This window comes from Sparus aurata, chromosome 4 (genome assembly GCF_900880675.1).
Source record: "Sparus aurata chromosome 4, fSpaAur1.1, whole genome shotgun sequence".
NCBI classification, from domain to species: domain Eukaryota; kingdom Metazoa; phylum Chordata; class Actinopteri; order Spariformes; family Sparidae; genus Sparus; species Sparus aurata.
The window spans coordinates 34,739,896-34,762,711 of NC_044190.1; the positions used below are offsets into that span (position 1 = coordinate 34,739,896).

General features: G+C 45.3%; 1 protein-coding gene and 1 long non-coding RNA gene across 3 annotated transcripts in view; one reads left to right on the plus strand and one right to left on the minus strand.

Annotated features, from left to right (window-relative positions):
* Positions 1-22,816, plus strand: part of LOC115580846 (uncharacterized) — a 153,000-nt gene that overhangs the window by 107,277 nt on the left and 22,907 nt on the right. The window lies entirely within an intron of this gene.
* irx5a (iroquois homeobox 5a) lies at positions 1,865-5,933 on the minus strand. 2 transcript variants are annotated; one of them, XM_030415534.1, is made up of 3 exons: positions 5,038-5,933; positions 3,624-4,029; positions 1,865-2,798 (listed from the first exon to the last, which is right to left on the minus strand). In XM_030415534.1, exons 1-3 carry the CDS (start codon positions 5,293-5,295, stop codon positions 2,083-2,085), a joined length of 1,380 nt encoding a protein of 459 aa, XP_030271394.1. In that variant the 5' UTR covers positions 5,296-5,933; the 3' UTR covers positions 1,865-2,082. The 2 variants fall into 2 exon arrangements, with proteins under 2 accessions (XP_030271394.1, XP_030271395.1); XM_030415535.1 differs by having other exon boundaries at positions 5,053-5,930.

Below are 22,816 nucleotides of genomic sequence, written 5' to 3' on the forward strand. Positions count from 1 at the left end.
ACACTCTGTCAGATTAAAATAGAAAAAGGGCCCCCGAATAGAGGACATTAAGGCTGAGGGAATTATATAAACCTCCGGGGAGATCTCAAACTGGAGAGAGGGGGGAAAGTAAACTATAGAGATTAATGGCAGCTATAAACAAGAGCATGCTGTCCCACTTCAGTGGAGGTCAACAATAACGACATTAATAATAATAATAATCATCATCATCATCATCATCATTAGAATAATATTAATAATAACAATAATGATAATTCACTGCACTTCAAAATGAACGAATATTTAAAAAAAAAAAAAAAACGCACGTCATGTTTTTGTAAAAAAAATAAATTCAGGCTCATGGCCTTCACAATTTCCATTACTGTGGAGGCTTCAGAATAATAATAATAATAATAATAATAATAGTAATAATAATAATAATGCTCTTTATTATAAGGTAATCTGTGTTTCGTTCTTTCAATCTAAAGCTTTTAAATAAATAAATCATCAGGAAAACAAACAAACAAACATGAAGAAACGACACCTGTCTTTCTGCAGTGTGTCTGAGAAATATCTCTCTTTCTGTCGCTCATGTAAATAATTCATGCCTTTTTCTTTTTTTTTTTTTTGTATCCACTTGTCAAAGTTGCTATAATCCTCATAATAACTGTGATCACTCTGTGTGTGCCCCATTGGCTCCACTTCTTTCTTTCTTTTTTTTAACTAGGCCATTTGATCAGGGATGGGTTTTCCGTGACGGATTAACAAAAGAAAAGAAAGAAAAAAAAAGTCCCCCTTGAATTTTAGGAGCAAGTGTGACACCTACCTGCAGAAGTTGGAAGAGTTTAGAGGACAGTGCCTGCATGGCTACCGGCTGCACACTACAATAATATCCTGCCTGCCTGTCTGCCTGTCTGTCTGTCTGTCTCCACTGTGTGCCTGACAGCGTCTCTCGCTTCTCTCCAAAGAAAAAGAAGAAGAAGAAAAAAAAAAACAGTGTTTCACATCTAACGCGCCATTAAGGAGCCTCTCCATTAATGATATATAATAGGGCAGTATGTTCTAAATGCATGGTCGCGTCCCTTTTTAACAGCTTTGCCACGCCTTGGAAAAAATAGTAATGAGGTCTAAATTTGGCATAAAATCGAGCTCATTACCGGAGTTCACCACCTGATTGCTCTGCATAAAACACGGCAGGGTAATTGGGTTAAATAACTGCGCCTCGGTGGTGTTATTATATCAATATCCACTTTTTGGAAACGTGCTCAAGTAAAAAAAAAAAAAAAAAAAGAGAGAAAATGAGGCCTTGGTTGTAAAGAGAAAATGAAAAAAAAAAAAAAAAATCTGGGAATGAGCCATAAAACCCAAAACATACCTCCATGTTGTCCCCCCCCCCAAAAAAATTTTCATTCACAAAAATCAAGCCTTTGAATATTCGCACCAACCAGAACCGAACAGAACCCCCCCCCCCCCCCCCCCTTTCCTTTTTATTGTTGAGATACTCCAAACAGCCTCTTCTCTGAACATGTAGGCCTCTTCTCCTCCCTCTCTCAAGAGCTCTCAGAATATTTAGAGATGATGATTACCACTGAAGCATCTGTCACGGTGCAAAATTTAATTAATATTTCGTATAAATTAATTGGCCTCGAAGCACTTTAGACACGTATCAGGCAAAGCCAACTGCTCCCAAACCCCCCCAAAAAAGAAAAAAAAAAAGAATAATCGCTTGCACAAAGATATTTTTTTTTTCTCCATAATTTACTTCAAAGATAGTGTGTTGTCCATTTTTTTTTTAAATACAAAAATGCTACATTAAATATACATGTTAGTCTTTTAATACAAATAGACTCAGGCGGCTGCAGCGATTTAAGACCATTCTTGTTACATTTTTTTTTTTTTTTTGTAGGATTAACCATTCAGAAACTAAAAATTTGAGGATAAGCATTTACTCAGAAAATAACTGTTCTCAGAATTTGCTTCATCATTGTTCTTGTGTTGTTTTTTTTTTCGTCTTTTTTTTTAATGCAACCACAAAGAAAATAATAATAATAATAATAATAAAATAAATAAAAGTCCGCAGGTGAGTTGGAAAATATTCTGGTATTAAATGTTTGACATACCTTTCTTTAGTTCATAAGGGGAGTCTTTACAAAGATCTACCTGCGTTTGGCCTCTGACTTTCTGGCTCTCCCTTACCAAAGCCTCTGCTCTATTTAACACAGTCTGGTTTAATCCATTGAAATGTGCCGTGGAGCCCGTGGTCACCGAGCCGTGGTTACTGTGAAGGTGTCCAAAACTGCCACCATAGTTCGTGTAGCCGGGGTAGAAAGGGGAGGTGTAGTACAGAGGCCTGGATAGGACCGTGCTGTTGGGGAGCGGGCACTGGGGGGAGGACCGTGATGGAGACGCGTTGGTGCCCACCATGACCGCGCTCTGGCCCAGACCGGGGCAAGCCTGTGGCGCGTCGCCGCTGCCCTTACACCTGTCTGAGGACGTGGCGATCTCCGCAAGGGACCAGAGTTTGGGTTTGGGGGCCGAGGGGGGCGAGTGGATAACAGAGGTCACGTTGCTGGTCACCGTTCCCGGCGCATGGCTCAAATCTGACGGCTTGTCTTGTTGCGCAACGGGCTGGTTCCCCCGGGGCACCGCCGAGGGAGACGAAGTGGTGGGTTTCGCGGAATCCGGCAGCAGCAGCTCCGTAGTCCGCTCCTCCTGGTCTTTTAACTCCGAGTCGCTCAGAAGGGGATCCGTGTCTTTGCCGTGGTTTTCCTCTTTAAATCTGTCACAGCCTATGTCCCCTGGGTTCAGCAGTTTATGATCTAAAGCACAAATAAAAGAAGAAGGGAAAAAAAAAAAAGAAAAGGATCAGAATTACCGCCAAATAAGCGGAACATTAACAGAAAATAAACGTTGATATAAAACTGGAACACGTGTCGCAGGTGATCGTGAGTCAAGCGAAACCACCACAGCAGATCTGAGATCGGGATGCATGAAAATAATTAGGCCACTAATGCACGTTTCCTCTAAAAAAAAAAAAAAAAAAAAAAAAAACAGTAATTACGTGCGCGCTATAAATCGTCCTCATAAAGACGCGTGCCAGCCTAAAAAAAAAAAAAAAAAAGGTGCATGAACTCTCCAACATTTCTGTTTCTGCCCCCAAACGCGAGAAATGTGGTGCAAATTTTTAAAAAAAAATCAGAGCAGTTGCAGTCTGTCGGCTATTTAAAAAAAATGTACAAATGACATTTCATTATTTATTTCTGCGCATTAGATGTTGTCGATGTTATTCGAGCATTCAGCGAGCGTTCAGAAGTGGGATATAATTATCATACAAAGGCGATATTTTCTCCCCAGCCCCGTGTATCCGGCGCGCCACACCAGCTGTATCCTTATTATGCAGTTAAAGATAAATTGACTGCTAAACACTTTGCGTCACCAGCAATTTTCAAGCCCCTGAGAAGTGAAACGAGGGGAGTTCAAGGTGATTATTATTTAAAGCAATTGTCCCATTATAAATAATATACCACCATTAACCAGCAATCAATTTTGCACCCTGAGTGGAAACGACTGCGATGAAAAATTGATGATTTTCTTTTTTCTCTCCCCCCTCTCCCTCTCTCTCTCTCTCTCTCTGCACCACCGACCTGTTTCTGTGTCTGTGGAGTCTCCCTTGTCCGTGGGCTTGCTCGGCTCGTCGTCGTCGTTTTTCTCCAGGTCGATGTTCTCGTCCTCCTCCTCGTCCTCGCTCCGGTTCCGGGGGGTCCAGGTCATCTTGTTCTCCTTCTTTAGCCTCCTCCGGGCGTTGGCGAACCAGGTGGACACCTGGGTGAGGGTCATCTTGGTGATGATGGCCAGCATGATCTTCTCGCCTTTGGTCGGGTAGGGGTTCTTGCGGTGCTCGTTGAGCCAGGCCTTCAGGGTGGCGGTGGCGTCCCGGGTTGCGTTTTTACGGTACGCAGGGTCACCGTAAGGGTAGGTGCCCAAGGGTGCTGCGTAAGGGTGGTATCCTATTGAGCCGGCCATGCCCGTCGTGTGGTCGTAGGGAGAGCTCTGCGTTAAAAAAAACAAAAAACAACAACAATAAATTAACACAAATGAAAAAGTGCGTAAAAGTTGTGTCACGGTCATTTAAAAAAAAAAAAACAGCAACAAAAAAATAGTTAGAAGGACTTCTGGTACACAAACATACGCGCACACGCGTACGCATGCACGCGCACAGCCTATCGCTGTCGCGCACACACACGCCCTCAAACACGCACATGCACGAGCACACTGGTTTTAATAGCTCAGTAGTTGACTGGGTTGTTTTCTGGAGTTTTGCTGGAAACTTGACTGTGTTGTTTGAGAAGCCGTGACGTCTGTTTCTGTGCATTTCTGTGAATTATTGCGCGCGTGATGTCATCGCGCAGAGGCTTCAACTCTCCCCATTAAAAAATAATACAATTTGCAGATGATGATAAGGCGCTGACATTAGACGCGACGGGCCCGACGTGCAGTGTCTTCGCCTGCTCCTCTGCGACCAGCCTCTTGTAATAATAACCAGGCCTGTCTGAGTCTGCATGAATGACCTGTGTGTTGCTGTGAGATCGCTTCACTGAGAATACAGCTGAAAAGCAAAAAAAAACAACAATTTTCCCTCTCTCTATAGTCAAAAGTTGCAGTATTTAAAGTTCTGCAGCTGGCACAACTGGATGATAAGACACGATCAGTGACCTAAATTGCCATCGCGGCGCGCTGCAGTCGGTTCTGAGCGCAGCAGCTCCAGCAGGACGGTGCATACTTTCTTCTTTTGGTCATTAAAAAAAGAACTACAATTTACAAAGGAGCCGTGTAATAGCACAGCATTCGGTTTAATTAGTTCTGTTTACTCAACAGCATGTTTCCTGGATCTGACAGTCTGTAATATTATATCCATGCACTCTTCGGTGACGCACATTTCTCTCTCTGTGTTAATCGCTTGGCTCCGAATGCAGAGCGGACACTTCCAGGCTCGTTTAACGAGTTAATATCACCGCTTCTGTTTTTTTTTTTATGTTCCTTCCTGATTAGAATAATCACCTTGAGTTTACTCACCACGTACGAGGTGAATGTGGCAGCTGCCGCCGCGTCTGCACTGTACGGTAAGTGGGAGTTGTAGCCTGGCGAGGCGCTGGTGAACGCAGTAGATCCGGCATAGGGCGCAAAAGCGGATCCCGAAGAGGATCTCCCAAGTTCCTCGGTTCTGGGTCCCGATATGACGCTGGTGCTGTACGCAGGGCAGGAATACAGGGCTAGGGAAGCGGACGGCTGGTACAAGTAGCCCTGAGGATACGCCATGCTGGAGCCCGGAGAGTGTGAGCCACTTAACTTGCGCACTTTCCCCCCTTCTTTATTTTCTCATGCGCTGCTGCCGGAGCGCATAGAGCCGTGTGTCTGTCTGCAGACCCCGCTGTCTGTCTCTCTCTCTCTCTCTCTCTCTCTCTCTCTCCCCCCCCCCTCCACCACCTTCTCTTCTAAATGACAATGGTGAAGGCAGAAAAAAAAAAAAAAAAAAAAAAAAAAAAAAGTAAAAGTGATTAAATAAAGAGAGGCTCGGATGTTGGATGGATTATTTTTTGGTCGCTGCCAGCCAGCCAGTCAGCCGAACAGCCTCGTCGGATGTTTTTGTCTGGTTTTGTTTTGTTGTTTTTTTTTTTTTTGTTGCTGTTGCTCCCTTCTTATCTGAGTTGCACCGTCGCTCTCATGCCCGCGCAGAAGTTTTTTTTTTACCCGTCGGACGGGGGGCTTTGCTTGGGAAAATGTCCTGCCAAGATGCTAAGTTGAAAAATTGAGGATCCCGACGCCTACTACGCTCCTCCTCTCGGGGTGTAGTCACCGAAGGAAAAGGCAAGCTTATGCTGGGTAACCACAGCCCTGCCCAAATCCATGCTCTCTCTCCCCTCTCTCTCTCTCTCTCTCTCTCTCTCTCCCTCTCTCTCTCCCTCGCTCTCTCTCTCTCTCTCCCTCGCTCTCTCTCAGTTTCCTCCTCACCCCCTCCCTCCCTCCCCCCTCTCTCTCTCTCTCGCGTTAACTAACAGTCCTTCTCATTCTCTATTTCTCTATTTTTTTCCCCCTCCCCTCTTTAACAAGGCTCGTTGCAGTAAGTCTCAAGTGCGCCTGGCAGCCCCCCTTCGGATGGCGACATCATGCGAGACTGTCAACTCCTAACTCTCTTCTTCTTCTCTTTCTCTCTCTCTCTCTCTCTCTCTCTCTCTCTCTCTCTCTCTCTCCCCCGCCCCCCCACCCCCACCCCGGAAAAAAAAATACGAAGCCGTCACTTTCACACTTGATCAATAACAAATCGGGCTGTTGTGTGCCAGGATATGGGGGGCTTGCAAGACACCGGCAGGAATGAAACAGTCGCTCCACTCGCTGCGTCTTTCTTCTTCTTCTTCTTTTTCTTCTTCTTTCTTTGTGTGCGTAATTTCAAGTGCACGCGTTAAATGGTGATCCACGCTCTCTGCGCGACTTGTGTTGTTTAAAATCCGCGATGGGGAGTTTTTTTATTTTTTATTTTTTAATTCCAAACTGGATTTTTTTCTCTTTTTTCTACTATCGTTGCAGGTCAACTTTTTTTTTTCTAACGCCAGATGAATATTGCATCGGTAAGATATACGACCGCGGGAAAAAAAAAAAAAAAATGCGTAAAGATGGCGCAAAGACTCGGCCCTGTCAGAATAGTTGTTGTGTGTAAACAAACTTTGCCTGATAGACAGTGATAGTCGGAAGTGTTGTTGTTGTTGTTGTTTTTTTTTTTTGTCTGCGCACTCGTCGCTTGTGTGTGTGTGTGTGTGTTGTTGGAGAGGATTTGCTGTGGCGACGGCTAAATAGTTTTTGCAATAGATCCTAGAATAACCCCCCCACTCCCCCCACCCCCCCCGGTCAGATACACACTCCCCAAGAAAGTCATAAACCCTCAAGCCAGGGCAGATTAGTTCCAACTACACCAAATCCGCCCGGACCAGTGGCTGTAATCTCATTTGATCACCGCAGATACGTTTCAGCGCTGAAGCACTGGACAGCTTAGATTTATTTAATGTGCCACTGTTACCGGATATTACCTGTTTATATTCAGCTGACATTAAACAACCTGCCTTTAATGCGATGGCTCATCATCATCATTATTATTATCATTATTATTATTATTATTATTATTATTTAAATGGCAGTACGCTTTTATATTTCCAGTTCATCACCTTTGCGCGTCTTATGGCTTTAAAACACACGTTTAACTGCGCTGTTATGAACATTATTCGCTGCGTTTCCAAGCGTCTACAAGCTCCCATTTTCATTCCAGTGATTGACTTTCCAGTTCAAGTCTCCGATAAGCCGAAAGGGATCGCTGTAGGCGCTGCTAAAGAGTGTGTGCACACGGTGTCACGTGTTCTTTCTTTTCCTTTTTTTCTTTTTTTTTTTTTTTTTTTTTTTACGCTCTGAAAACCCTCCGGAGAGCCGAGAATGATGACGCTGGTACAGTGGGAGAAAAAAAAAAAAAAGAGAAAGAAAGGAAAGAGAGAGGGAGAGAGAGAGAGAGAGGAGAGGGAGGGGAGGAATAAAGGAAAGAAGGATGGATACACAAAGCGACCCTACAGTACAGCCCCTAATCAGATGACAGTGATACGATGAGACCCGGTTTCACAGCCTCCTGTAGCGAGCAGACAATCAACTAATTGCCGGAACTTTTCTCATAACAACAGATACAAGGGGAGAAAGCAACTGAATCCGCTGGTACTGACATTCTTACTTATGTAGGGAGCTGATGAAAAGGCGCAATGTAACGTCATTATTAGACACGGCTGCGCCACCGCTCATAATGAAATTACTGTCCCGAGATTTACAGAAAAAAAGAGAGAGAGAGAGAGAGACAGAAAAACGTCCACGTGTTTTTGTTTTTTTTCATGCCATCGTGTCATGTGATGTGTTTTAAAAATGCATTCAGAATTAATAACATTATTTTATTTATTTATTTACTTATTTATTTATTGCGGTGGAGTTTTGCAGAGCACAGAGCCCGAGTGTCATGTGTCCTCCTTAACGCGTTTTGGTTCAGAGTTGCTCTCTGAAGTAGGAGGAGGACCCGGATAATTTGAGATCACGGAGCCTATAATAGGAGTAGGTTTATGGCAACTGCATCCACCTCTCAGCAGCACTGCGCTTGATAGAAAAGGAGGAGGAGGTGTAGGTGAGTATAGTTTCTGCTCATTTTTTTTTTTAATGTAAATATGCAGAAAAGTGTGTTTCTTTTGGAGATGCGTAAAAAGTGGGCTGCTCCACACGCAATGCGCGGATCCGAATCCAAAACGTAACGCGCCTGCTGTTTGGACAGCTTCTAACTTCTTTCCTTATCGTTTATTATCGTCTTTATATTTATCCCTGAGAGAACGAGCTCGGTGTCGACGCACGAACGCGGGCTTTACGCGGCAGAGAAAGGCGAAGAAGAAGAAGAAGAAGAAGAAGAAGAAGGAGTGAATGAAAGATGATGCATGCCACTTAAAAATGCCTGAGGGAGCAAGTGTAATCTAAATTGGATATAGAGGGTATTATTACACAACATTATGCGTCGTTGGCGGACTAATTGCGCGGGCTGGGTGAGTTAAACAGTCAGTTAATGTCGAGTGGCGGACAGGTTATTCTTTTCTTTTTCTTTTCTTTTTTTTTTTCTGGAGCGCACAAGGTCAGCTGCACCGCTCCCAAGGCTTTAGTGGTGTACAGAGGAAGAAAATAAATAAATAAATGCTTGAAGTATTCATGGGATTTTTAACCATTCTAAATCTGTGTCCTAAACCGATTAGTTGACACCAATTTTTCTTTGATGTATTAGCTGAGGGCTTTTGCCACTTGGAAGCCAATTGAAATTCAAAACAGTTTTCGCTCCAAATGCTTTGGGGAGATCTGCTGCAAATAATGGATGTAATTTATTTTTGACCTTGCATTTTTTTTTTTTTTTTGAACGGGGGGGGGTTATTAAATGATTAAACATATGTGCACTATGCTGCTTGACTAAACAACTGGCGTCCTATGCAGCTTTGATTAGCTGTTATTATGAAAAGCACAGCAGTGATTTGACCTGTTTTCATTTATGCATTTTAAAACGCGATGGGCAATGACGTCAGCCGTTACCGCAGCCTCAGTGTTTTTGTTTTTTGTGTGTGTGTGTGTTTTATGTTTTTAGACACTGTTTGAAATGTATTAAAAATGATAATTCACTGTTTGTTTGTCTTTTCTTTGAAATCTGCTCAGATCCATGTCGAGGAAGTCTTCTCATGTCACCAAGCAGTCAGTGAAATGCTCGACGCCCCACACACACACACACACACACACACAGATAAAACTTTACGACAACACCCATTAAATTCTCTTTATTTACAGTTTTTTTTTTATTACACATATATGCTGTATTTATAACTGTATATCATTCAATTAGCTCATTTCTACTTCTTAGAGATGCTACTGTCGCTACACTTCTGTGACTGTTTATAAAGAAAGGTTACGTGTTTTGTTTTTTCTGATATCACAATCATTGGGCACATGAGTTGTAACACAACTCGCGACAACCCTGACAAAAAAAATAAATAAATCACACAATTTACATGAAGCACAATGAGCCGATGTGGTCCCTCAGCAGAGAGAATCCATTCTCTGATCTCTTTTTCTGTTCCCGAGATCTCTTTTTGTTTTATTGACCTGAATGAAGATGTATGGAGCTAAAGTGTGTGTGTGTGTGTGTGTTCGGTTTACTCCTGATGGGGCCTGTCTGCACACACACACACACACACACACACACACACACACACACACCACCACCACCCCCCTCCACCCCCCCCTTTTCCTACTCCCAATGATCCCCGCAAGGCTGAGTGGCAGGGCTCTGGATAGGCTAAGTGATGAAATGATGACCCTATTATGAGAAGCGATTCCAAAATGAGAGGTATCAGACAAAGATTGCACCCTTTCTCTCACTGCCACGCCGTCCCGCCGCACCGCACTGTCAGCGGCGCAGATGATGATTGATTCGCTGGAGATGGATCACAGGAAGCACCCATTGATTTTCCAGCGCTTTATCAAAAATATTTATTTACAGTTGTATACATAGGGCGTACCCAGATTCACCCCCATAACCCCCTGTTTTTTTTCCAAATGTTGGGGGGGGGGGGAAGATGGTATCCAAGGGATAATTCCCCCTGCTCCATGACAAGACAAACGACCTGTAATATTATTTCAAAAAATGAGTCAATAGGCTCGGCGACTAAACGAATATTGATTGGATATAATGAAGCCTGAGTGTGACTATGAGCTCTGTCAGGGGCCCCCGCCGCAGACTCCATTGTCAGCATCTCTCCAGCTGAGTGTTTTTTTTGTTTTTTTTTTACACACACACAATGCAGACCTGCTACTACAGCTGGGACCGAGCAAACCTCACGTCAGTGAATATCACAGATGGTGAATCCACACACTTTCCTCTCACCGGTGTGTACCCTGTATATATATATATTTTTCTGATTCATGATCTGAGAGCTTCCCCGCGCCTGACTGTTTTTTTTTTTCTTTCTTTTTTCGAATCAGACCTACAGCTCAACAGCGTGTTTGTTTTGAAGGTGCTATAGGTGCCATATGGTAATCATCTAAATCCCATACTACTTAGAGCTTCCTGAGGCATGTAGGAGGCACTCCTGCAATGCCGGCGCGAAAGGTAAAGTGATACAACGTACAAATCAAATGACTACCAGAATGCTAAAACCACAGTGTGGGAGCCGTGCCCTAGATATTTGCACTGACTTAATCCAATTGAAATAGTATGAGTGAGTTGCAGGGGCTCCCAGGTCTGTTGCTCGCTTATGTATGTGATGCATAATAGAAGTTGACGAGGTTGGTGATAGATCACAGCCCAGGTAATGTAAACACATTAATCCCTCAGGGTTCATGTGCATGTTCTTTCTCTCTTTCTCTCTTTCACTTTCTATCAGCTCCTCTCTCTCTCTCTCTCTCTCTCTCTCTCTCTCTCTCTCTCTCTTTGAGACCCCCCCCCCCCCCCTCCTCCTCCTCCTCCTCCTCCTCCTCCTCCTCCTCCCTCCATGTTCATCATCTTTCTCTAAATGCGTTAGTGGAGCACAAACCAGAAGCAGCCTTAATCTGTCAACATGCCCTTTAATTGGAGGGAGAAAACAACACGTGCTCCTGGTTGTGCCATTCCTAAGTGCACATGCCAAAGAAACACAGAGTTCACGGAAGAAGTGATCCCGGGAGAGCGGGGGCATAATTAAAAGTATCTTTTAATAGGCTTGTAATGCTGAGCCTGACTCTTGTTGCCTTAAGTAGAGGGCAAACTCTTGTGGCTGGAGACGGACATGCGAGGGGCTTCTGCTGAGAGGGGTGGGGGGGGGGTGGCCTGTAAGCGATACGCCGCCTGGCCCGCCGTCAGACATGCAGTCTCTGCCTCGGTCTCCGCACTCGAGACAACAACCGCTTTCCACCCTCTTCGCCGCGGACACCTCGGCTCACCCGTTCCCATGTTCTTTTGTTCCCCAAATGAGGGATTCTGCTCCGCAACATCACCTCTCCTCCCGGGCCACTTTGGCAAGTTGTGTTCTACCTCCTACTCGCAGCAAGCGGCGGGGAGCGGGAGATGGGACCAAGGGGTTGATTTGGGGCCCGCTACGCTGTAATCAAATGAGACTGCTTAGGGGAGAGGAGGGGGGAGGAGGGTGGAGTATTATGTTCTGTCGTGCATTCCACTGCAGCATTGTTGCTTTTTTTTTTTTTGTTTTTGTCAGGGCAAGCTTTGATGCTGTATCCCCTTACCTTTGTAGTCCCGGCAGCCATGTTTCATAAACACAGAATGGGAAACATCCTCAGCATTAGAAATTTAGATTGCCGCTTTCCTCCTGCCACTCTGCATTCCGCACGTGCCCGGTCGCATTCTCCGTCTCCCAGCGCCGAGGCATTAAGTTTCCCTCTCCCATGCCCTCTGATACATTTAAACATCTCACAATCAGCCCCTTTTATTCGGTGTGTCATGTATAATCTGCGGCAACAACAATGCCAACAGGGCTCTGCGTTCTCCCCCACTCTCCTGGTACTGAACCGTTTACGCTGCTACTGTTTTGTTTCAGGACAATTGCGCGTGCAAAAAAAAAAAAGAAAAAAAAAAACTTACTTGCTTGAAATTGAGACAGTGCCAGGTGTTCAATTTGGACCCTTGTCTTCGACGATTGACAGTGCAATATTAATATCAAGCTAAGCATTCTATAGGATACGCCTTGCTTGGTGTTATCACGCGGGGAGTTAGGCAGTGCTCAATTGTCTTTGTAGTTAACTGGGAATCTCGCTGGGATACAGTGTAATGTTATTCTAAATCTATCTTAACTCATTAAAACCCCCAAAGTGTTCGGCTCCGCTTCCCATATTTTATTGTCTTACTGCAGTCTTTCCAATGTATTGTATTCTCAGTAGACTAATTTCACATGTAATTGAATATTTAAATGTCAAACATTGATGAGAATCAAGGCAAAATAATGAAATTACCTCTGCAAAAGGGCACTTTTATTAGGCTCGGCGCAGATTCTACTTTGGCTATCAGAAAAACCTCTTCTCTGTGCTGTGCAGAGCCCCAGGTCTCCTTCCTCCTCCTCCTCCTCCTCCTCCTCCTCTACTTCTTCTTCGAGAGAGTATCAGTTTTGTCCAACATCTGACACACTGCCCTGGGTGATTGAGCCAGACGTGGAAAGCCAAAGCGGAGATGCTCTCCTTAATGCCTGACACCTGGTGCAGATTTGGAGGGGATTGCACTACAGGTACCGTCTTACCTCTTCCCCAATCCCAGAAAGTCCCTGAGGTATTTCCTCTTCTGTCCGCGGCTGTGTTTGTTTCTCCTCCGCTTTGCCACCCAACTCTCCCGCCTGTGTCAAAACGTCGGCCCCCCCGTGTCGGGATTAGGATGATAAGGTGTTGAAATACGATGCCTATCATCCCTTTGATACACACTGTTCTGATTTGTTGGGTTTTTTTCTTTTTTAAGGCCCCAGAAGATATCAATAGGATTAAAAATCTGTTGCACGTGAATCCAGTGGTGGATAGTGTTAAGACTTAAGTAAAAGTAAAAGTACCACATTGTTAAAAGTACCCACTGAAAATACCGAAAGTAAAAGTACTCACTATGCAAAAGGGCCCCTTTAAGAGTGTAGAACTATGGAAACTTAAGGTGCTGAAACAAAATGTATACATATAAAGTATACATATTTTTTTTATCTTTTGCACTCAAGATAATAATTTATAATAATAATAATAATAAAATGTCACATGAGCAGGTCTGATCAGCAACATATCTGAAAACAGTGTGTAGGGCCTTTAATCTATGACAATGCATCATATTTAATAAGTCGATCTCTGGTGTCGTATGTAAAGCCAAGCACCTTTAGTGGAAACAAAATAAATGTAGAAAAAGTAAATTTCACTCTGACATGCGGTGGAGTAGAAGCATAAATTGGATATACTTTAGTGTAGTACAGAAGCGCAGTACTTGAGTAAATACCGCTGTGTGTATCTCGGCATTTCAAAGAGGCAGAGTGAGAACAAAGCCGCTCGTTCACCGTTAATGTGTATTTAGAAACATCAGAAAAAAACCGAACCTGAGTCACGTAATTACGTGTTGCCGTTCAACAAAGAGAGGAATGACTTTTTTTGCCAGAATGACTGTTGATATCAAAACATCCCCAATGCTAACATCATTAATTCCCTAATCCCACATGTCTTCTACCTTGTATCCGTCTGTTCCTGTTGTTTACCCCCCCCTCCCGCCACACCCTCTGTCAGGGTGTGCTTTACAACTGGACACGTTACCCGGGAGTGTTTGCCGCTCACCTTACAGCTTGCAGGCACATCTGCAGGCTGTGCTGGGACGGCGTTGCTAGCCAACATTAACACAGCGCGGACATCAAAGGCTGGCAGCCCGGGCCGCACCACCTGAGCATGTTGATTGCGATGCACCGCAGTGTCACCTGACCTGGGAATGGAGAGGATTCTGTCGTGCCAAGTGGCGGCATTATATCCAGGAAGTGCTAAACGGGCTCGCTGCCGGGGTATACGCCGTTAGCAATGCAGCTTGGGAGCAGCATTTAAAGATCGAGATCGTATCGATGTGTTACTTGTCTTTTGAGCGTGATTGCATTTAAGAGTTTTGGCCCTTAAATGCAAAATAATAACACAATCCCGGCGAAAGATACGCCACAATAACGCATCCCGGTAACCTTTCCCGGATGTGATACTAAATGATATTTTGAGCGCCAGTGGGACGGAAGCAAGTGCACACGTTGGTGAGCCTCGCAGGCACACTGTTTATGTTGACACATGCAACTCGCTTCCTCATGCAAATGCAATCTAAACATTAGGCGAAGGGAAGGCAAGCGTGGCCCATAAAGGCTGTGAGCCTCCAAACACTTTGAACAGACAACTATCACTAATCACTCCCAGAGCAGTGCGGCGTGTAATTACTCTGCCAAACGTTTGCCTTTCACAGCTTAGCACCGGGAGCCCTGACCCTGCGCTTCCCCGTCTTTCCTCACCACCATGCATGTGGAAGGGGAGGGACCCCCCCCCACGCCCTCCTCTCCCCGCCTCCCTCCCCTTCCCCTTCTCTTGACCGAGGGGGTAGGCAAGCTGAGCTCAATATTTAGAGAAAGAGTGGAGGAGGAAAAAAGAGAGAGGGAGAAAGACAGGGAGGGAGAGGACTGAGGTTGGTGCTTCCGGCTTTGTGGGAGCCCATTTAAACAGGCTTTGAAACCCTAGCCATCCGGAGATCAGAAATAGCCTTATTGACTGCATGGGCCCAGAAGTGACTGAGCACACAGGGTTCTTAGAGTTCACCCTTCCTCGCCACTCAGAACAGGAGGGAGGCTGGGGTGGCGGTGGGGGGGGGAGATATCGCAGGCTAGGGCATCTACAAAGACGACGGACATTAATTTTACATCAGGTGGAAAAAAAATAATATCGCCCCGGCTATTTTTAGTGTCACCAAGATTGTGCCGTCGTGTAATTTCTTTTTGATTTTATTCCTCGCCCGGGTTGCGCAGGACATCTAATTCTCCTCACTCTCACTCTCCCCTCTGCCTTATTTACTCATATTAGTGATGCGGCTGTCAGTCTGCGGCGCGATCTGTCCTCTGTCTGGGTGAATGCTGATAAGATGACACAATGCAAATACGAAGTGCGAGGGAGGGTGAGCCGCCTTGGCAAGCAGGTAGGGCGCGCGAGGGGGACCGGGATCCCATAATGACTATTAGCTGGATTTCACAGCCTGCTTCTGATCTCTGGCAATGACAGGGGGCCTTTATAAGAGGATGGGTGTGCCACTACCCCTCCTAATAGCTCACACATGCGTGCACCAAAAAGCACGGGCGCGATGGATGATAAAAATATAGGAGGCACTTTGACATGCTACGTGAACTTTGCCTCAACGTGCCGCGCACGTGAGTTCTCCAGCAAAGGCGTGCGTATTTTTATCTCAGAACTGCGATTAGATGTTCCCCTTTTATTTCTTCATTTCTTCCGATTAAGTTGTGAATGGACGAAAGAAGGGCTGTTTTCATATTTTTAGCCGGCACAATGAGAAACAGAACTTTTAAGCAGAAAACGATCATTTCAGCATATTATAGTGGCGTTAATGTGTCCTTATCTTAATGTCCCCCCCCCCCACCACCACCACCAGTCATCTTCACCATATTGTCATGCACTTCGCCACCGTTGTACAAGTTCATTTAGACTCGCGGTGGCTTTTAAAGAGCTCTCTTGGTTTGCCGCATGATCTTGTAAAGGCTTTTCAGAGAGCCCCCGTTTTATCACTGATGTAGTAATTTCACTTCATCAGTCAGTTGTGACTAAAAATACATCGGGGATTAGCTTCATGGCCAGACTATCTCACACCGCCTTGATAACATAATGGGGGCTGGTTGCTCGTGGTTACAGTCATCTGATACGTAGGTTCATCACATTCAGAACTACACTTAGAATACTACAGGGTTTTTGAAAAAAAAAGAAAAAAAAAGAATGATAGAGTGTGATCTTTTTAAACTCTCTCTTGAAGATGATGTGTCTTCCCTTTTAATTCCTTTGTAGGAGCATTTTGCAGATGATGAAAACAGCGCCCACCACCACCACCACCACCACCACCCCGACTCCTTCCCCTCTTTCCCTTTTCTATTCTACACAAATTAGCTATGGTCCTGGAGGGCAAAATGACAAGAGGTTACTGGAAGACTGTGTGTTTAATTAATTGAAAAATGCTTAAATTGCTTTTACAGTTGTTATGTGGAGTGAAAAAAGGGAATCCGTGTTGCCAGTACTCAACCATAATTAGCACCCGGGGGAATTAAATATTTAGCATTAGCTGTGCTGCAGCACTTAGGACACAAATTTCTATTTTAACTATGAAAGCGAGCCTGTCTTAAGTGCATGAGTCTGTGTGGACAGCTGTGCAAAGGGGAACAGCGCAGGATATTTCAGCGAGACACCCCAGTGGCATTCCCGGGTCCTTCCACATCACATGTGTAAGAGATATGGCAGTTGTATTCCCCAGGGTTAGGCATTACTCAGAGTATTTAGTTTTCTAATTAGGCTGAGGGCCTTCGTCCATGCCTGCCACCACCATGGGAGCCAATGAGAATTTCCTCTCTTATATGTCAACTCTCTCTCTCTCTCTCTCTCTCTCTCTTTCTCTTTCTCTTTCTCTCTGAGACACAGGGAGGAAAAAAAAAGAGAAAAGCGAGGGAGAGGGAGAGAAAGCATGTGTGAAAATGAGAGAGAGATACACACATGGTTGAGGGAGAAATAAAAGACCTGGGGAAAAGCCTTTGTTTATTCCAACTTTAATTACACATTGCCTTTAATGACTCCACTGGTGTGTTTGAGGCTAGAGAAAGAGAGAGGAAGGAGGGGGGGGGGGAGCTGTGGAGCCTTAATGATCTGTAGTGGTGGATGTCAGCCGAGCCGTTGGAGACTTAAAACCCATTTTTTAACAGTCCCTTTTGGTTTGGGCCTAGAGGCGACAGCGCAAATGGGGTTCATGCTAAGCCGCACTAGACTAGACTCGGGGACTACTTCAGCGTCTGGTCAGCCGGAGAGGGGGGGGCCGGGGCCATTTGGAGGCATCAGCAGCTGACCGCAGCAACTGTTGGGCTTGTCAGTGTGCATCAGGTTACCCACTAATGAGAAGTAATAAGGGTTATCCCAACTTTATAAGACTTTGATCTATGCGCACGGTGGGATTTAGACGCAGCACCCAGAGGAAGGTACGCTAAGATTGGAACTGGAATTCGACCCCCCCCCCCCCCGTATTTTATGTGCGCGTCGAGATGGGCGGAGCAAAAGAGGTAATTGCGATGCTCTAACTCTGGAGTCGCGGATGAACATTTTTGGAGTGTACCATATTGTAGGCTCGACCGAAATGGATATCTTGGATTAGTCACTCGCAGGGAGGGACGCATGGGATTACCACCAGACTGTGAGGTTGTCCAAAATCACAGTGGTCAAACACAGTCGCTGTCAAAACACAATACACCATAAAAGGGCCACCGCAAGGACGATTTATCTCCGCAGAACTTGGATCTCGCTCTGGGAAAAAACGCTCAAGTACATTCAACTCAAAACAGATGAGTGTCCTGGATTAAATCTCTGAGTCGTGTTCAATTAACACAACACAGCACAACACAACACAACGCGTAGCCTTCTGAACAGCTGTGTTATTTGTTTTGACACACACATGTCTAAGGGAAAAAAAAAAAAAAAAAAAAGAAAAAACTAAAAGAATCCAACCATTTCAGCTTCAGTGCAGAATGTAAAAACCCCTTGTTCTGTAAAACAAATTCTCCGGATTATTCAAAGCTCCGAGAATTAGAATGGAAAAATCCATGCGTAAAATTACCGTCCATTCAACTTCAGGCAATATTTTCCTCTAGAGGCAAATATGTTAATTGGGCTTCTTAAAGTAGCTCAATCCTCAGGTTATTTAATTTCCCCCCCGAAAGCCTTTAGCTGTGCTGAATGCTGCGGGGAGCACGGGTGTAAAACTCTGCGCACCAGCGAGATGGCCATCGAGGGAAAACTGGAAGCAACTGGGAGAAATGGAGAAGAGAAACTAGTGAAGGTTATAGAAACAGAAATACATCTGCGGTGCACTGAGAGGCTTTTTACTCGACATGGCCGATTACGTTGATGACGTTTTCCTTTTTCTTAATCTGTCGCGATGCGCACAATCATTCTGAGGCGCGTCTGTTAACAACAATGGAGATAGTTTCATAGCTTTTGAAACTATTGCAATTCTGGTTTGATGCAGAATGAGTTTAAAGCAAGTACGACTATCAAGAGCCAGAAAAAATGCAGACGGGTGGAGGAAGTCGGGTGGATGGATGCCTCAAACACGTGACTTTCACACAGGAGAGGAGGATTCATATTCCTTATAAAAGTTGTTTAACCGAAATCTTGATTTATTTCTCTTTCCGACGCATTCTCAAACGTACCACAATTGTAAGAGGGAATGGAAATTGTAATCTAATCGCGATCCGTTACGTACTAATAAGGTCGAGTCAACGTGCAGCACGGCCCGCAACTATAGCTCCCAATTGTAAAAACACGTTAGCAACAAACAGCTAAATCAGACAGAACGAGGCTCAGCGCAGACTCGTCATCTTCATGACTGTCATGTCTTCTAATTGCCTCCGTGTGTCTTTTTTTCCCAGAGACTGTGTGCAGCTCGGTCGCTGGCCCCGAGTCGCTCCAGCAGCCTGGTCAAAAAGACATCCTGGCAGCGTCCCAGGGTGGATGCAGCGCCTACGCACGCTGCCCCTCGCCAGCTCCCAGCAGTCTTTGTGGCGAACCACTGACCGTGCTGCTCCCTATTTTCCTCCAGCCCAGCAAATAATGTGTCAGAAAAAGATTATTGATAGCCCATAAAAGAAGTGCCAGAATGCCGTTGCCTCTCTGCTTCAACTTTACAGAACAATACAAGTGCTAAACCATCATTTTGAATGCTGCGCTGCCCCTGAAAGAGCACACTGTTTATTTCCCTCATTGTTGTTCCCCCGCTTGGACGAAACGAGCTACAACTGGAACATGGACAGACGACAATAGCTTCTATTTGTTTAAACTTCTGCTCCATTTTCCTTTTACATTTGAAAACCGTGTAGTAAGTTTTGCAACCTTGTTACTGGGTTTTTTCAAAGGGCGGGGGGGGAAGAGTGAGGTTACTCAAGAGAAACATTCAAATGTTCCTCCCTCGCTCTGTTGTCCGTCATTCACAGTTTCACCCAGTTTAACCAGACGCCGCCATTCTGCTCATCTGGCCAGAATGTCGGCCCCCGAGCGGGTGATTCTCAAGACACACGAGGGGAGCTATATTTACGGAATTAACGACACACTCCGTCCGCCACACAACAGCTGCCTGCTACACTTTAGCTGATTGAGACTGCAGGCCCACCCGCTCCCGTTTAGCAGAGCGCCTGCGATTGAACAGTCGCGGGCAGCTTTATGTGTGTTTTTGCTCTCCTGGTGCCGGAAATCAACAGTGACGCTCCCGTGCAAAAAGCAAACGCTTGTTCAGGCGGATCGACCGCGCCGGGGCCGCACGCGAAGGAGTCCGTCCCCCCCACCCCCTCTTTTGTTCAGCGCTTTCACTTTTTAATGTCCATCGGCCATCTTATCCACATGTTGGCTTTTTTTCTCGGAGGCGGCGCGCGGCGTTTTGCAGAGACAGAGCGAGGGGGTTTCGGCTCAGCGGCGAGGCTGTTAAATGAGAGAAGGAAGCGGACGATTCAAGTCGGTGTGTATATACAGCGCTGTTTTGCTGTAAAAACTGTGTTTATGTTCACTGCAGGCATAATTCACAGTGTGTGCTAAAGGGCTGCGGGCTATGCAGACAGTTTTTTCACCCCATCATGAGAACAAGAACACAAAAAATGAAGAAAAAAAAAAGAAGTAGTATGGCACATGAAACATACTTCTCGACACTATGTATACAAAAAAAAAAAAAACGTGGAAATGTTTGGATTTTCCTGCCACGGCTAAATTTCATTTCACACTCTACATTATGTTTGTTGCTGTATCCTCAGTTAGATCCAGATGTCAGTAACTTATACAAAGCCAGACATAAGCAGGGTATCATAACGTATAATAGGAATAATGGCCCTTTGATTTTTGGATTTCCTATTGGAACACCTGTCACTTTTTGGCAAGGGCACACCCCAGCACCAGGTCTCCTTTGGTAGCGCTGGGGGAGGAGCGTGAGTGTGTGTGTGTGTATGTGTGTGTGTGTGTGTGTGTGAGAGAGAGAGTGGAAGATGAAACAGCCGCCGCGGAGGCAGTGATCACACAGACAGACGGGGTGAGTGACAGACAATACCTGCTGTAAAATTCCCTCACATCTCCCCTGATCTGTATTCATAGATCTCGGCTGCTACGCACTGCAAACTGTAGCCCACACCAACGGGCTCTTTTGGCGCACCTCCCCGCTCAGTTTCACTCTCGCAACTCACTACACAGGCCCCCTTTTTTCTCTCCTTTCCCAAAATATTTGCCGTCTTTTGTTCTTTGTCTAAATGACGCCTCTGATCACGAGGTGAGAGCTGAAAGGAGCTCTCTGACAAATATGGACTTTTTCCCATCTCTTCTAATCGCACCTAATTCTGCTCTTTCAAACACAGGGCTCCCCTTTTGAGTGTGTTCTTAGTCTCTAATACCTTAGAGATAAGTACTTTTTTTTTTTTTTTTTTTGGCGACTCCTTTATTTTTTGGCAGAGGACCGCTCTCTCTTGCTGAGCGTGATGGATGAAAACCCTCACATTAAATGTTTATTTAGCTTCTTCCACCTGCTCAAATCACTCGCATCACTTTCTTGTAATTCATTCAGCTTTTAAACATTTTTTTTTTTTTCTTTACGCCAGCAAAAGTTCTTCAAAGGGACGAACGCGCGGCCGTTATCGGCGCTATCAGAGCCCCTTGTTTTTGTGCCGTTACAACCCCCCCCTCCCCCTCCCCCCTCCTCGATGACTGACTCCAGGCCTGAAACTTCCTGAAACCTAAGCTGTGTTACAAGAGAAACACACACACTCCGAGGACACCACAACAGAGGGGGCTGCTCAAACCGGATTAGGTTTGTTGTGGCAGATCTAGGTTTCAGGTTTGACTTGAGTAATGTGTCGTTTAATTTCTCCGGGAATTGTTTTGACAAAACAAGTTAGCGTAAAGTCGGAAGTGTCGTCTAAAACAAAAAGGGCGTGTGTAGCTGTGTGTATGTTTTTTTGTGTTTTTTTTTTTTTTTTTTTTTGCTCGTCTTTGCACTCATGTGAAGCATATGTCAGTCATCAGCGAAGTGTTACAGTGGAAGTGACATCAGAACCCTGGAGGGCTTGCACTGCGAGAGAGGCTTTTTGATATGATTTCCGAGAACAGAGAGTTTAGCGAAAAGAAAGGAGTTGCTCGCGTCTCTGTTGTCGGAAGGAGGGGAAAGGAAAAAAAAAAAAAAAAAGTCTTTCTATACAAACAGTGGAGATGAACTGGAAGGTGCTCTGCCACGCTTTTACTCAATCTTTATCATTGTAGCTGTCAGCAGAGGTAAATGCCATGATTTGTGTTGCTAAATTACACAGTTAGTGTGACAAGGGTAATTATTGTGACGCTAGCACTCACAGATGGAGAAATGTTTGTCAGCCGTGATTATAATTACAATCATTCTGCGATACTGAAACTGAATAGTGTTGTGTTTGATTGACCTGCGTGTTGAAACCAATTTAACCGTCTTGCTCTGCGTTTCTGCAGCCCGGTAGGCGCAGTCGAGAGCACGATCGCTGGGAGTTACTCGAAACTTTTTTAAGTTGCAATCTTCCCCTCTCCTCTCTTCTCCGAGCGGCGGGTGGACAGTTGGGACAAAGCTGCCGATTGGCCGGAGCCCGCAGAGCTGATCTTTATCCTGGCTTGTCTCAGGCTGGAGGTGATGATGCCCGCGGCGGCCAGAGATTGATGGGGGGCCGACACAAGCGGCGAGAATGAGCTCTGGCCTTTGAAGTCGTCCGCATGGAGGGAAATTGATATATCAGTTTAAGCCCTGGACCCTATTAAAGGAGCCCCCGTCAGGTTAATGTGATAGCCTCTATGTTACCCCCAGACCCATTCAGGTCAGCCCTAATTCCTGCCCCCCGCTCGCCGCAATCTCATTTTAGTTTCCCATCAGTAATGTTTTTCCATCAGAGGAGCTCTGCTAGGGAGTATATCACACAGTCAAACACTGGGCCATCTCTCTCCCAGAGTGATTTAAACCTCCAGCCAGCACGTTAATCACCAGCCAGAGATTCCCATGGTTTTCTCGTACAGGTTGGACAGTCTTTAAAGTGGGCTTTGTAGCGGTATACACCTCCCTAGACAGCACTCTTGCATCCCCCAAGGCTCCCCTTCACTTGGCTCCTCTTCCCTCAAGTCTGGCCTTCCGGAGGACTCAGCCCCGCGTCCCCGTGGTCAAACAGCTGAGCAGGGGGGCCCCTCCAGATCCCCGCGATCATTCATTTTTAATTGCATGCAGAAATACATTTACATTAAAAATGCAGAGCGGTGTCTTTTTAATTCAGACACAGTGTATTTATTATTAAACCTTTGTCTCGGAGGTCAGCTCACAAGGAATCATCTGTCCATCAGATTCGGGACGCCGTACGCACCTTTGGTCGGCCAGATCATCCGCACATTTTAAACACTGTCTGTTATTCACTTTGATTTTTCTTCGTCTGTCATAAGTCATCAGGCCGCTCAGGTGCGGCATCAAAAAGAAACGTCACATCGCCAGAATAAA

Bases quoted from the DNA above. Each gene is read 5' to 3' on its own strand.
- irx5a (XM_030415534.1), bottom strand. From the start codon at position 5,295: ATGGCGTATCCTCAGGGCTACTTGTACCAGCCGTCCGCTTCCCTAGCC. The intron at 4,030-5,037 runs GTGATTATTCTA...TTTTTAACGCAG, and splicing joins ACGTGGTGAGTAAACTCAAG to AGCTCTCCCTACGACCACAC. The intron at 2,799-3,623 runs GTCGGTGGTGCA...TTTGTGCTTTAG, and splicing joins CTCCACAGACACAGAAACAG to ATCATAAACTGCTGAACCCA.